General features: G+C 49.8%; 1 protein-coding gene across 1 annotated transcript in view; it reads left to right on the top strand.

The window, feature by feature from the left end:
* Positions 1–2,832: 2,832 nt before the first annotated feature.
* Positions 2,833–16,129, top strand: part of LOC134958615 (inter-alpha-trypsin inhibitor heavy chain H3-like) — a 143,455-nt gene continuing 130,158 nt past the window's right edge. Inside the window, exon 1 of the mRNA XM_063941323.1 lies at positions 2,833–2,941. Within this exon, the coding sequence (XP_063797393.1) occupies positions 2,861–2,941 (81 nt within the window). The 5' untranslated portion in view covers positions 2,833–2,860. The remainder of the gene's footprint in view (positions 2,942–16,129) is intronic.

The following is a 16,129-nucleotide window of genomic DNA, read 5'->3' as shown; positions in this document are numbered from 1 at the left end:
AGTAAGACTGAGACAGTGACAGATTATTGCTTAGGGATCACTAGACAGGAAGTGATGTCACAAGATGACGTTTTGTGCTGCACGTCCCACTGTGGGTCTGATTCTGAGTCGTCCATTATTGCTACTGGGACTTTATGCTGATACCGTTACAATCCCTTCACTGGTGTACAGCCGCGCATGTGCAAGGACTGGAACTTTACATGCTGAAATACCACTTGGTGCATCTTTATATGCAGCCATCGGTGACACCATGGAAACTTGCACCAACCTCGTGCTGGGTGCATATTCCCTGCCATTGTGAGTGGTTATACATCTGACTTCCCATAACGTGGGTCTGAATGGTTGCTGGCCAGGCATGCTCAGCAGATCTCTGATAGCGTACATGTCAATCAAAACTGCGCCTGTGTACACACACAATGCCTTGAATGCGCTGTGTGGTAGAGTCTCGGATACATGCACATTAGCAATATAGCTTAATTCCGTGATCTTTGCCACTGTGTGTCTTGGAATGAGGCCCGGTGTCTGCAGCAGAGTTTTCCACAGCGCTCACATCTGCACTGGACTGACTAAATGGTACTGGTGCACGCTTCTAACTAACGCCACCAATGAAAGAGCCAGATGTAACATGTGCAGAGAGCGTTAGATTTGGGTGGGGTGTATTCAAACTGAAATCTACATTGCAGTGTAAAAATAAAGCAGCCAGTATTTACCCTGCACAGAAACAATAGAACCCACCCAAATCTAACTCTCTGCACATGTTACATCTGCCCCACCTGCAGTGCACATGGTTTTGCCCAATTGCAAACTCACTTGATTTGCTAACAACTCTGAATAACCCCCTAAATGCAGCGTCAGTTTCTGCACTGGTTCTAGGTTGTGACTGGAGATGACTCCTCTGTGACAGATCTTGGTGCAGGGAAATAGTGACTGACTGTCCCTTCTGCATGCAGAGCTACACTATATGGACAAAAGTATTTGGACGCTTGACTATTACAACAACATGGACTGAATACATATACTATATATGGAGAGAAGGTGCCTGGCCCCATACCATTATCCCTCCTCCACCAAACTTCACAGCTGGCACAATGCAGTCAGGCAGGTAATGTTCTACCAGCATCCGCCAAACCCAGATTCACCCATCTGACTGCCAAACAGAAGTGTGATTCACCACTCCACAGAACACGTGTCCACTGCTCCACAGTCCAGTGTCGGTGTACATTACACCGCTCCACAGAACACGTGTCCAGTGCTCCACAGTCCAGTGTCTGTGTACATTACACCGCTCCACAGAACACGTGTCCACTGCTCCACAGTCCAGTGTCGGTGTACATTACACCGCTCCACAGAACACGTGTCCACTGCTCCACAGTCCAGTGTCTGTGTACATTACACCGCTCCACAGAACACGTGTCCAGTGCTCCACAGTCCAGTGTCTGTGTACATTACACCGCTCCACAGAACACGTGTCCACTGCTCCACAGTCCAGTGTCTGTGTACATTACACCGCTCCACAGAACACGTGTCCACTGCTCCACAGTCCAGTGTCTGTGTACATTACACCGCTCCACAGAACACGTGTCCACTGCTCCACAGTCCAGTGTCAGTGTGCTTTACACCACTCCACAGAACACGTTCCCACTGCTCCACAGTCCAGTGATAATTTGCTTTACACCACTCCACAGAACACGTGTCCACTGCTCCACGGTCCAGTGTCGGTGTGCTTTATACCACTCCACAGAACACGTGTCCACTGCTCCACGGTCCAGTGTCGGTGTGCATTACACCACTCCACAGAACACGTGTCCACTGCTCCACGGTCCAGTGTCGGTGTGCTTTATACCACTCCACAGAACACGTGTCCACTGCTCCACAGTGCAGTGTCGGTGTGCATTACACCACTCCACAGAACACGTGTCCACTGCTCCACGGTCCAGTGTCGGTGTGCATTACACCACTCCACAGAACACGTGTCCACTGCTCCACGGTCCAGTGTCTGTGTACATTACACCACTCCACAGAACAGGTTCCCACTGCTCCACAGTCCAGTGTCTGTACATTACACCACTCCATCTGACGCCTGGCACTGGACTTGGTGATGTGAGTCTTGCATGCAGCTGCTCGGACATGGAAACTCATTCCATTAAGCTCCTGCCACACGGTTTTGGTGCTTACATTAATGCCAGTGGAAGTTCAGAACTCTCCAGCTATGGAATCAGCAGAGCGTTGGTGACTTTGACGCACCATGCACCTTAGCAGTTGCTGACCCCACCTCTGCTTCGTGGCTGAGTTCCTGTTACTAAATGCTTCCACTCTCTAATAATATCACTTACAGGTGTCTGGAATATCCAGCAGGGATGACATTTCATGAACCGTCTTATTGCAGAGGTGGCGTCCTATCACAGCACCACGCCGGAAGTCACTGAGCTCTTCACAACGACAATTTGTATCACAAATGTCTGCAAATGGGGACTGCACGGCTAGGTGCTTCATTTTATACACCTGTGGCAACGGGACTGATTGAAACACCTGAATTTAATAAACAGGTGTGGTCAAATACTTTAGTCCATATAGTGTATTTACAGGTCCTGATCCTCTGGGCAGGGAAATAATGACTGGCTGATCCTTCTGCATACAGAGCTAGTTCCAGGTCCTGATCAGAGATGCAATGATCAGTCCAGCGAGGTTTGGGAAAGCACGTGAACCCTGGAAACGCCTTTTATAGAGTAACGTTGCAGAATGCGTTTACAGAAGGGGGGAAAATTGGTTTTTGGAATTTGTGTCTCTGTAAAGTTACTCATTAATCAACATGTTAGATATTAGTGCTGATGGGCTGGGGACTGTCCTACACTGCTACACCATGGCTGCCATCAGGTGGTTGTGTGTTACTGCCGCCGCTGTGTTCCTAACCCTGTGTACCCCACGCTGTCAGGGTGCTGAGGTAGGTGTATGATGTCCTGGTCTGCATTTCATTATTATTAAGGACCAAAGGGCTGTATTACGTGTAAATATATGTTCAGTATCTGCATGAAATATAGAAAACATCTATTCAATGGTCTGATAACCTTTCTATATGTATACTGCCCTATGGAGACTAGTGGCAGCAATATAATCATACAATGTATGTGATAAACTACAAGCAAGAAAACCAGCTGGCCTGGGAGGTGTTAGACAACCTGCGTCACACGAGGGGCTGAAGTCTGTGTTCTGTCCTGCAAGTGTAATCGCACCTGTATGTATTTTGGCTGATTTCATGGGGCACCTGTCCTTATGTATTGTTTTTTCTCTAACGTCCTAAGTGGATGCTGGGGACTCCGTAAGGACCATGGGGAATAGCGGCTCAGCAGGAGACTGGGCACATCTAAAGAAAGCTTTAGGACTATCTGGTGTGCACTGGCTCCTCCCCCTATGACCCTCCTCCAAGCCTCAGTTAGATCTCTGTGCCCGAACGAGAAGGGTGCACACTAGGGGCTCTCCTGAGCTTCTTAGTGAAAGTTTTAGATTAGGTTTTTTATTTTCAGTGAGACCTGCTGGCAACAGGCTCACTGCATCGAGGGACTAAGGGGAGAAGAAGCGAACTCACCTGCGTGCAGAGTGGATTGGGCTTCTTAGGCTACTGGACATTAGCTCCAGAGGGACGATCACAGGCCCAGCCTTGGATGGGTCCCAGAGCCGCGCCGCCGGCCCCCTTACAGAGCCAGAAGGCAGAAGAGGTCCGGAAAATCGGCGGCAGAAGACGTCCTGTCTTCAACAAGGTAGCGCACAGCACTGCAGCTGTGCGCCATTGCTCTCAGCACACTTCACACTTCGGTCACTGAGGGTGCAGGGCGCTGGGGGGGGGCGCCCTGAGATGCAATAAAAACACCTTGGATGGCAAAAAAAAATGCATCACATATAGCTCCTGGGCTATATGGATGCATTTAACCCCTGCCAGAATCCATAAAAAAGCAGGAGAAAAGTCAGCGAAAAAGGGGCGGAGCCTATCTCCTCAGCACACTGGCGCCATTTTCCCTCAGCTCCGTTGGAGGGAAGCTCCCTGTCTCTCCCCTGCAGTCACTACACTACAGAAAGGGTTAAAAAAAGAGAGGGGGGCACTAATTAGGCGCAGTATTAACTATACAGCAGCTATAAGGGGAAAAACACTTATATAAGGTTATCCCTGTATATATATAGCGCTCTGGTGTGTGCTGGCAAACTCTCCCTCTGTCTCCCCAAAGGGCTAGTGGGGTCCTGTCCTCTATCAGAGCATTCCCTGTGTGTGTGCTGTATGTCGGTACTTTTGTGTCGACATGTATGAGGAGAAAAATGATGTGGAGACGGAGCAGATTGCCTGTAATAGTGATGTCACCCCCTAGGGGGTCGACACCTGAGTGGATGAACTGTTGGAAGGAATTACGTGACAGTGTCAGCTCTGTATAAAAGACAGTGGTTGACATGAGACAGCCGGCTACTCAGCTTGTGCCTGTCCAGACGTCTCATAGGCCGTCAGGGGCTCTAAAGCGCCCGTTACCTCAGATGGCAGATATAGACGCCGACACGGATACTGACTCCAGTGTCGACGGTGAAGAGACGAATGTGACTTCCAGTAGGGCCACACGTTACATGATTGAGGCAATGAAAAATGTTTTATACATTTCTGATAATACGAGTACCACCAAAAAAGGGGTATTATGTTCGGTGAGGAAAAACTACCTGTAGTTTTCCTGAATCTGAGAAATTAAATGAGGTGTGTGATGATGCGTGGGTTTCCCCCGATAACAACGGATAATTTCTAAAATGTTATTGGCATTATATCCTTTCCCGCCAGAGGTTAGGGTGCGTTGGGAAACACCCCCTAGGGGGATAAAGCGCTCACACGCTTGTAAGGGCTCTACCTTCGCCTGAGATGGCCGCCCTTAAGGATCCTGCTGATAGAAAGCAGGAGGGTATCCTAAAAGGTATTTACACACATACTGGTGTTATACTGCGACCAGCAATCGCCTCAGCCTGGATGTGCAGTGCTGGGTTGGCGTGGTCGGATTCCCTGACTGAAAATATTGATACCCTAGATAGGGACAGTATATTTTTGCCTATAGAGCATTTAAAAGATGCATTTTTATATATGCGTGATGCACAGCGGAATATTTGCCGACTGGCATCAAGTCTAAGCGCGTTGTCCATTTATACCAGTAGAGGGTTATGGACACGTCAGTGGTCAGGTGATGCGTATTCCAAACGGCATTTGGAAGTATTGCTTTATTAAGGGAGGAGTTATTTGGGGTCGGTCTTTCAGACCTGGTGGCCACGGCAACAGCTGGGAATTCCACGTTTGTACCCCAGGTCGCCTCTCAACATGAGAAGACGCCGTATTATCAGGCGCAGTCTTTTCGTGGACAAGCGGGCAAAAGGTTCCTCATTTCTGCCCCGTGACAGAGGGAGAGGAAAAAGGCTGCAGAAATCAGCCAGTTCCCAGGAACAGAAATCCTCTCCCGCCTCTGCCAAGCCCTCAGTATACGCTGGGGCTTTACAAGCAGAATCAGGCACGGTGGGGGGCCCGTCTCAATGAATTTCAGCGCGCAGTGGGCTCACTCGCAAGTAGACCCCTGGATCCTTCAGGTGATATCTCAGGGGTACAAATTAGAATTCGAGACGTCTCCCCCTCGCCGTTTCCTAAAGTCGGCTTTACCGATGTCTCCTTCTGACAGGGAGACAGTTTTGGAAGCCATTCACAAGCTGTATTCCCAGCAGGCGATAATCAAGATACCCCTCCTGCAACAGGGAACGGGGTATTATTCCACACTGTTGTGGTACCGAAGCCGGACGGCTCGGTGAGCCCGATTCTAAATCTAAAATCTTTGAACACTTACGTACAGAGGTTCAAATTCAAGATTGAGTCACTCAGAGCAGTGATTGCGAACCTGGAAGAAGGGGACTACATGATGTCTCGGGACATCAAGGATGCTTACCTTCATGTCAAAATTTACCCTTCTCACCAAGGGTACCTCAGGTTTATGGTACAGAACTGTCACTATCAGTTCAGACGCTGCCGTATGGATGGTACACGGCACCCCGGGTCTTTACCAAGGTAATGGCCGAAATGATATTCCTTCGAAGGAAGTGAATTTTAGTTATCCCTTCCTTGGACAATTCCCTGATAAGGGTAAGATCCAGGGAACAGTTGGAGGTCGGTGTAGCACTATCTCAGGTAGTGTTGCGGCAGCACGATTGGATTCTCAATATTCCAAAATCGCACCTGGTTCCGACGACGTGTCTTCTGTTCCTAGGGATGATCCTGGACACAGTCCAGAAAAAGGTGTTTCTCCCGGAGGAGAAAGCCAGGGAGTTATCCGAGCTAGTCAGGAACCTCCTAAAACCGAGCCAAGTCTCAGTGCATCAATGCACAAGGGTTCTGGGTAAAATGGTGGCTTCCTACGAAGCAATCCCATTCGGCAGATTCCACGCAAGAACTTTCCAGTGGGACCTGCTGGACAAATGGTCCGGATCGCATCTTCAGATGCATCAGCGGATAACCCTGTCACCAAGGACAAGGGTGTCCCTCCTGTGGTGGTTGCAGAGTGCTCATCTTCTAGAGGGCTGCAGATTAGGCATTCAGGACTGGGTCCTGGTGACCACCGATGCCAGCCTGCGAGGCTGGGGAGCAGTCACACAGGGAAGGAATATCCAGGGCTTATGGTCAAGCCTGGAGACATCACTTCACATAAATATCCTGAAGCTAAGGGACATTTACAATGCTCTAAGCTTAGCAAGACCTCTGCTTCAAGGTCAGCCGGTGTTGATCCAGTCGGACAACATCACGGCAGTCACCCACGTAAACAGACATGGTGGCACAAGAAGCAGGAGGGCAATGGCAGAAGCTGCAAGGATTCTTCGCTGGGCGGAAAATCATGTGATAGCACTGTCAGCAGTATTCATTCCGGGAGTGGACAACTGGGAAGCAGACTTCCTCAGCACGACCTCCACCCGGGAGAGTGGGGACTTCACCCAGAAGTCTTCCACATGATTAAAAACTCGACAGGTATTGCGCCAGGTCCAGGGACCCTCAGGCAATAAGCTGTAGACGCTCTGGTAACACCGTGGGTGGTACCAGTCAGGGTATGTGTTCCCTCCTCTGCCTCTCATACCCAAGGTACTGAGATTGATAAGATGGAGAGGAGTAAGCACTATATTTGTGGTTCCGGATTGGCCAAGAAGGACTTGGTAACCGGAACTTCAAGAGATGCTCACGGAGGATCCGTGGCCTCTACCTCTAAGAAGGGACCTGCTCCAGCAAGGACCCTGTCTGTTCCAAGACTTACCGCGGCTGCGTTTGACGGCATGGCGGTTGAACGCCGGATCCTGAAGGAAAAAAGGCATTCCGGATGAAGTCATCCCTATCCTGATCAAAGCCAGGAAGGATGTAACCGCAAAAACATTATCACCGCAATTGGCGAAAATATGTTGTGTGGTGCGAGGCCAGTAAGGCCCGACGGAGGAAATTCAACTGGGTCGATTCCTACATTTCCTGCAAACAGGAGTGTCTATGGGCCTGAAATTGGGGTCCATTAAGGTTCAAATTTCGGCCCTGTCAATTTTCTTCCAAAAAGAACTAGCTTCAGTCCCTGAAGTTCAGACGTTTGTAAAAGGGGTACTGCATATACAGCCTCCTTTTGTGCCTCCAGTGGCACTTTGGGATCTCAATGTAGTTTTGGGTTCCAAAAGTCACATTGGTTTGAACCACTTAAATCTGTGGAGTTAAAATATCTCACATGGAAAGTGGTCATGCTGTTGGCCCTGGCCTGGGCCAGGCGCGTGTCAGAATTGGCGGCTTTATCCTGAAAAAGCCCTTATCTGATTTTCCATTCGGACAGGGCGGAATTGAGGACTCGTCCTCAGTTTCTCCCCAAGGTGGTTTCAGCGTCTCACCTGAACCAACCTATTGGTGGTGCCTGCGGCTACTAGGGACTTGGAGGCCTCCAAGTTGCTAGACGTTGTCAGTGCCCTGAAAATATGTTTCCAGGACGGCTGGAGTCAGAAATCTGACTCGCTGTTTATCCTGTGTGCACCCAACAAGCTGGGTGCTCCTGCTTCTAAGCAGACTATTGCTCGTTGGATTTGTAGTACAATTCAGCTTGCACATTCTGTGGCAGGCCTGCCACAGCCAAAAATCTGTAAATGCCCACTCCACAAGGAAGGTGGGCTCATCTTGGGCGGCTGCCCGAGGGGTCTCGGCTTTACAACTTTGCCGAGCAGCTACTTGGTCAGGAGCAAATACGTTTGTAAAATTCTACAAAATTGATATCCTGGCTGAGGAGGACCTGGAGTTCTCTCATTTGGTGCTGCAGAGTCATCCGCACTCTCCCGCCCGTTTGGGAGCTTTGGTATAATCCCCATGGTCCTTACGGAGTCCCCAGCATCCACTTAGGACGTTAGAGAAAATAAGAATTTACTTACCGATAATTCTATTTCTCATAGTCCGTAGTGGATGCTGGGCGCCCATCCCAAGTGCGGATTGTCTGCAATACTTGTACATAGTTATTGTTACAAAAATCGGGTTATTGTTGTGAGCCATCTTTCAGAGGCTCCTCTGTTATCATGCTGTTAACTGGGTTCAGATCACAGGTTATACTGTGTGATTGGTGTGGCTGGTATGAGTCTTACCCGGGATTCAAAATCCTTCCTTATTGTGTACGCTCGTCCGGGCACAGTATCCTAACTGAGGCTTGGAGGAGGGTCATAGGGGGAGGAGCCAGTGCACACCAGATAGTCCTAAAGCTTTCTTTAGATGTGCCCAGTCTCCTGCGGAGCCGCTATTCCCCATGGTCCTTACGGAGCCCCCAGCATCCACTACGGACTATGAGAAATAGAATTATCGGTAAGTAAATTCTTATTATTGCATACACAGAAACATAGAATTTGACGGTAGATAAGAACCACTTGGCCCATCTAGTCTGCCCCTTTTTCTCTAACGTCCTAAGTGGATGCTGGGGACTCCGTAAGGACCATGGGGAATAGCGGCTCCGCAGGAGACTGGGCACAACTAAGAAAGATTTAGGACTACCTGGTGTGCACTGGCTCCTCCCTCTATGACCCTCCAGACCTCAGTTAGAATTTTGTGCCCGGCCGAGCTGGATGCACACTAGGGGCTCTCCTGAGCTCTTATAAAAGAAAGTAATATTTAGGTTTTTTTATTTTCAGTGAGATCTGCTGGCAACAGACTCACTGCTACGAGGGACTGAGGGGAGAGAAGCGAACCTACCTGCTTGCAGCTAGCTTGGGCTTCTAGGCTACTGGACACCATTAGCTCCAGAGGGATCGAACACAGGCCCAGCCTCGGTCGTCCGGTCCCGATGCCGCGCCGCCGTCCTCCTTGCAGAGCCAGAAGCAAGAAGAACGTCCGGAAAATCGGCGGCAGAAGACTTCGGTCTTCATTAAGGTAGCGCACAGCACTGCAGCTGTGCGCCATTGCTCCCCATGCACACCACACACTTCGGTCACTGATGGGTGCAGGGCGCTGGGAAGAGGGGGGCGCCCTGGGCTGCAATAGGAGTACCTTACTTGGCAAATTAACACATAATATAGTCATTAAGACTATATATGTGTAAAATCCCCTGCCATAACTGTATATAAAAAAGCGGGAGAAGTCCGCCGAAAAAGGGGCGGGGCTATCTCCCTCAGCACGCTGGCGCCATTTTCCCTCACAGCTCCGCTGGAAGGATCTCTCCCCAGGCTCTCCCCTGCAGTTTCCAGACTCCATAGGGTAAAAAAGAGAGGGGGGGCACTAAATTTAGGCGCAATCTGTATTATATCAGCAGCTATAGGGGAAAAATCATTGTGTGTAGTGTGTATCCCTGTATTATATAGCGCTCTGGTGTGTGCTGGCATACTCTCTGTCTCCCCAAAGGGCTTTGTGGGGTCCTGTCCTCAGAGCATTCCCTGTGTGTGTGCGGTGTGTCGGTACGGCTGTGTCGACATGTTTGATGAGGAGGCTTATGTGGAGGCGGAGCAGGTGCCGATAAATGTGATGTCACCCCCTGCGGGGCCGACACCTGAATGGATGGACATGTAGAAGGAATTACGTGATAGTGTCAACTCCTTACATAAAAGGTTTGACGACATAGCAGATGTGGGACAGCCGGCTTCTCAGCTCGTGCCTGCCCAGGCGTCTCAAAAGCCATCAGGAGCTCTAAAACGCCCGCTACCTCAGATGGCAGACACAGATGTCGACACGGATACTGACTCCAGTGTCGACGACGATGAGACTAGCGTACATTCCAGTAGAGCCACCCGTTATATGATTGCGGCAATGAAAAATGTGTTGCACATTTCTGATTTCTCTAACGTCCTAGTGGATGCTGGGGACTCCGAAAGGACCATGGGGAATAGCGGCTCCGCAGGAGACTGGGCACAAAAGTAAAAGCTTTAGGACTACCTGGTGTGCACTGGCTCCTCCCCCTATGACCCTCCTCCAAGCCTCAGTTAGATTTTTGTGCCCGAACGAGAAGGGTGCAGTCTAGGTGGCTCTCCTGAGCTGCTTAGAAAAAAGTTTAGTTTTAGGTTTTTTATTTTCAGTGAGACCTGCTGGCAACAGGCTCACTGCATCGAGGGACTAAGGGGAGAAGAAGCGAACTCACCTGCGTGCAGAGTGGATTGGGCTTCTTAGGCTACTGGACATTAGCTCCAGAGGGACGATCACAGGCCCAGCCATGGATGGGTCCCAGAGCCGCGCCGCCGGCCCCCTTACAGAGCCAGAAGACTGAAGAGGTCCAGAAAATCGGCGGCAGAAGACGTCCTGTCTTCAATAAGGTAGCGCACAGCACCGCAGCTGTGCGCCATTGCTCTCAGCACACTTCACACTCCGGTCACTGAGGGTGCAGGGCGCTGGGGGGGGGCGCCCTGAGACGCAATAAAAACACCTTTTTGGCAAAAAATACATCACATATAGCTCCTGGGCTATATGGATGCATTTAACCCCTGACAATTTTTCCATAAAAAAGCGGGAGAAAGGCTCCGCCCCCTTCTCGGCGGCCTATCTCCTCAGCACACTGGCGTCATTTTTTCCTCACAGCTCCGTTGGAGGAAGGCTCCCTGACTCTCCCCTGCAGTCCTGAACTACAGAAACAGGGTAAAACAAGAGAGGGGGGGCACTAATTTGGCAGATAAATATATACAGCAGCTATATCAGGGAAAAACACTTATATAAGGTTATCCCTATATATATATATATATATATATATATATATAGCGCTCTGGTGTGTGCTGGCAAACTCTCCCTCTGTCTCCCCAAAGGGCTAGTGGGGTCCTGTCCTCTGTCAGAGCATTCCCTGTGTGTGTGCTGTGTGTCGGTACGTTGTGTCGACATGTATGAGGAGGAAAATGGTGTGGAGGCGGAGCAATTGCCTGTGTTAGTGATGTCACCCCCTAGGGAGTCGACACCTGACTGGATGGTCTTATGGAAAGAATTACGTGATAGTGTCAGCACTTTACAAAAGACTGTTGACGACATGAGACAGCCGGCAAATCAGTTAATACCTGTACAGGCGTCTCAAACACCGTCAGGGGCTCTAAAACGCCCGTTACCTCAGGTCGATACAGACACTGACACGGACACTGACTCCAGTGTCGACGGTGAGGAAACAAACGTATTTTCCAGTAGGGCCACACGTTACATGATCACGGCAATGAAGGAGGTTTTGAACATTTCTGATACTACAAGTACCACAAAAAAGGGTATTATGTGGGGTGTGAAAAAACTACCCGTAGTTTTTCCTGAATCAGATGAATTAAATGAGGTGTGTGATGAAGCGTGGGTTTCCCCCGATAAAAAACTGCTAATTTCTAAAAAATTATTGGCATTATACCCTTTCCCGCCAGAGGTTAGGGCACGTTGGAAAACACCCCCTAGGGTAGATAAGGCGCTCACACGCTTATCAAAACAAGTGGCGTTACCGTCTCCTGATACAGCCGCCCTCAAGGAACCAGCTGATAGAAAGCTGGAAAATATCCTAAAAAGTATATACACACATACTGGTATTATACTGCGACCAGCAATCGCCTCAGCCTGGATGTGCAGTGCTGGGGTGGCTTGGTCGGATTCCCTGACTGAAAATATTGATACCCTGGACAGGGACAATATATTATTGACTATAGAGCATTTAAAGGATGCATTTCTATATATGCGAGATGCACAGAGGGATATTTGCACTCTGGCATCAAGAGTAAGTGCGATGTCCATTTCTGCCAGAAGAGGGTTATGGACGCGACAGTGGTCAGGTGATGCGGATTCCAAACGGCATATGGAAGTATTGCCGTATAAAGGGGAGGAGTTATTTGGGGTCGGTCTATCGGACCTGGTGGCCACGGCAACGGCTGGGAAATCCACCTTTTTACCCCAGGTCACCTCTCAGCAGAAAAAGATACCGTCTTTTCAGGCTCAGTCCTTTCGTCCCTATAAGGGCAAGCTGGCAAAAGGCCACTCATATCTGCCCCGGGGCAGAGGAAGGGGAAAAAGACTGCAGCAGACAGCCTCTTCCCACGAACAGAAGCCCTCCCCCGCTTCTGCCAAGTCCTCAGCATGACGCTGGGGCCTTACAAGCGGACTCAGGCACGGTGGGGGCCCGTCTCAAGAATTTCAGCGCGCAGTGGGCTCACTCGCAAGTGGACCCCTGGATCCTGCAGGTAGTATCTCAGGGGTACAAATTGGAATTCGAGACGTCTCCCCCTCGCCGGTTCCTGAAGTCTGCTTTACCAACGTCTCCCCCCGACAGGGAGGCGGTATTGGAAGCCATTCACAAGCTGTATTCCCAGCAGGTGATAATCAAGGTACCCCTCCTACAACAGGGAAAGGGGTATTATTCCACGCTGTTTGTGGTACCGAAGCCGGACGGCTCGGTGAGACCCATTTTAAATCTGAAATCCTTGAACACTTACATAAAAAGGTTCAAGTTCAAGATGGAGTCACTCAGAGCAGTGATAGCGAACCTGGAAGAAGGGGACTATATGGTGTCTCTGGACATCAAGGATGCTTACCTCCATGTCCCAATTTGCCCTTCTCACCAAGGGTACCTCAGGTTTGTGGTACAGAACTGTCACTATCAGTTTCAGACGCTGCCGTTTGGATTGTCCACGGCACCCCGGGTCTTTACCAAGGTAATGGCCGAAATGATGATTCTTCTTCGAAGAAAAGGCGTCTTAATTATCCCTTACTTGGACGATCTCCTGATAAGGGCAAGGTCCAGAGAACAGTTAGAGGTCGGAGTAGCACTATCTCAAGTAGTACTACGACAGCACGGATGGATTCTAAATATTCCAAAATCGCAGCTGATTCCGACGACACGTCTGCTGTTCCTAGGGATGATTCTGGACACAGTACAGAAAAAGGTGTTTCTCCCGGAGGAGAAAGCCAGGGAGTTATCCGACCTAGTCAGGAACCTCCTAAGACCAGGCCAAGTGTCAGTGCATCAATGCACAAGGGTCCTGGGAAAGATGGTGGCTTCTTACGAAGCGATTCCATTCGTCAGATTCCACGCAAGAACTTTTCAGTGGGATCTGCTGGACAAATGGTCCGGATCGCATTTTCAAATGCATCAGCGGATAACCCTGTCTCCAAGGACAAGGGTGTCTCTCCTGTGGTGGTTACAGAGTGCTCATCTCCTAGAGGGCCGCAGATTCGGCATTCAGGATTGGGTCCTGGTGACCACGGATGCCAGCCTGAGAGGCTGGGGAGCAGTCACACAGGGAAAAAATTTCCAGGGCTTGTGGTCAAGCATGGAAACGTCACTTCACATAAATATCCTGGAACTAAGGGCCATTTACAATGCCCTAAGTCAGGCAAGGCCTCTGCTTCAGGGTCAGCCGGTGTTGATCCAGTCGGACAACATCACGGCAGTCGCCCACGTAAACAGACAGGGCGGCACAAGAAGCAGGAGGGCAATGACGGAAGTTGCAAGGATTCTTCGCTGGGCGGAAAATCATGTGATAGCACTGTCAGCAGTGTTCATTCCGGGAGTGGACAACTGGGAAGCAGACTTCCTCAGCAGACACGATCTTCACCCGGGGGAGTGGGGACTTCACCCAGAAGTCTTCCACATGATTGTGAACCGTTGGGAAAAACCAAAGGTGGACATGATGGCGTCCCGCCTCAACAAAAAACTGGACAGATATTGCGCCAGGTCAAGGGACCCTCAGGCAATAGCTGTGGACGCTCTGGTAACACCGTGGGTGTACCAGTCAGTATATGTGTTCCCTCCTCTGCCTCTCATACCCAAGGTACTGAGAATCATAAGAAGGAGAGGTGTAAAGACTATACTCGTGGCTCCGGATTGGCCAAGAAGGACTTGGTACCCGGAAATTCAAGAGATGCTCACGGAAGACCCGTGGCCTCTACCTCTAAGAAAGGACCTGCTCCAGCAGGGACCATGTCTGTTCCAAGACTTACCGCGGCTGCGTTTGACGGCATGGCGGTTGAACGCCGGATCCTGAAGGAAAAAGGCATTCCGGATGAAGTCATCCCTACCCTGATCAAAGCCAGGAAGGATGTAACTGTGCAACATTATCACCGTATTTGGCGTAAATATGTTGCGTGGTGTGAGGCCAGGAAGGCCCCTACAGAGGAATTTCAACTGGGTCGATTCCTGCATTTCCTGCAAACAGGACTGTCTATGGGCCTCAAATTAGGGTCCATTAAGGTTCAAATTTCGGCCCTGTCAATATTCTTCCAAAAAGAACTAGCTTCAGTTCCTGAAGTTCAGACGTTTGTCAAGGGGGTACTGCATATACAGCCTCCTTTTGTGCCTCCAGTGGCACCTTGGGATCTCAATGTAGTTTTAGGATTCCTAAAATCACATTGGTTTGAACCACTCACCACTGTGGACTTAAAATATCTCACATGGAAAGTGGTAATGCTGTTAGCCCTGGCTTCGGCCAGGCGTGTATCAGAATTGGCGGCTTTATCCTATAAAATCCCTTACCTAATTTTTCATACGGACAGGGCAGAATTGAGGACTCGTCCTCAATTTCTCCCTAAGGTGGTTTCAGCATTTCACTTAAACCAGCCTATTGTGGTGCCTGCGGCTACTAGGGACTTGGAGGATTCCAAGTTGCTGGACGTAGTCAGGGCCCTGAAAATATATGTTTCCAGGACGGCTGGAGTCAGAAAATCTGACTCGCTGTTTATCCTGTATGGGTGCCCCTGCTTCTAAGCAGACGATTGCTCGTTGGATTTGTAGTACAATTCAGCTTGCACATTCTGTGGCAGGCCTGCCACAGCCAAAATCTGTAAAAGCCCATTCCACACGGAAAGTGGGCTCATCTTGGGCGGCTGCCCGAGGGGTCTCGGCTTTACAACTTTGCCGAGCAGCTACTTGGTCAGGGGCAAATACGTTTGCAAAATTCTACAAATTTGATACCCTGGCTGAGGAGGACCTGGAGTTCTCTCATTCGGTGCTGCAGAGTCATCCGCACTCTCCCGCCCGTTTGGGAGCTTTGGTATAATCCCCATGGTCCTTTCGGAGTCCCCAGCATCCACTAGGACGTTAGAGAAAATAAGAATTTACTTACCGATAATTCTATTTCTCATAGTCCGTAGTGGATGCTGGGCGCCCATCCCAAGTGCGGATTGTCTGCAATACTTGTACATAGTTATTGTTACAAAAATCGGGTTATTATTGTTGTGAGCCATCTTTTCAGAGGCTCCTCTGTTATCATGCTGTTAACTGGGTTCAGATCACAGGTTGTACGGTGTGATTGGTGTGGCTGGTATGAGTCTTACCCGGGATTCAAAATCCTTCCTTATTGTGTACGCTCGTCCGGGCACAGTATCCTAACTGAGGCTTGGAGGAGGGTCATAGGGGGAGGAGCCAGTGCACACCAGGTAGTCCTAAAGCTTTTACTTTTGTGCCCAGTCTCCTGCGGAGCCGCTATTCCCCATGGTCCTTTCGGAGTCCCCAGCATCCACTACGGACTATGAGAAATAGAATTATCGGTAAGTAAATTCTTATTTTCTCCGACGTCCTAGTGGATGCTGGGAACTCCGAAAGGACCATGGGGAATAGCGGCTCCGCAGGAGACTGGGCACAACTAAAGAAAGCTTTAGGTCACCTGGTGTGCACTGGCTTCTCCCACTATGACCCTCCTCCAAGCCTCAGTTAGATTT

This window comes from Pseudophryne corroboree, chromosome 9, assembly GCF_028390025.1.
Source record: "Pseudophryne corroboree isolate aPseCor3 chromosome 9, aPseCor3.hap2, whole genome shotgun sequence".
Classification (NCBI taxonomy): domain Eukaryota; kingdom Metazoa; phylum Chordata; class Amphibia; order Anura; family Myobatrachidae; genus Pseudophryne; species Pseudophryne corroboree.
This window is presented reverse-complemented; position numbering and strand designations above follow the sequence as displayed.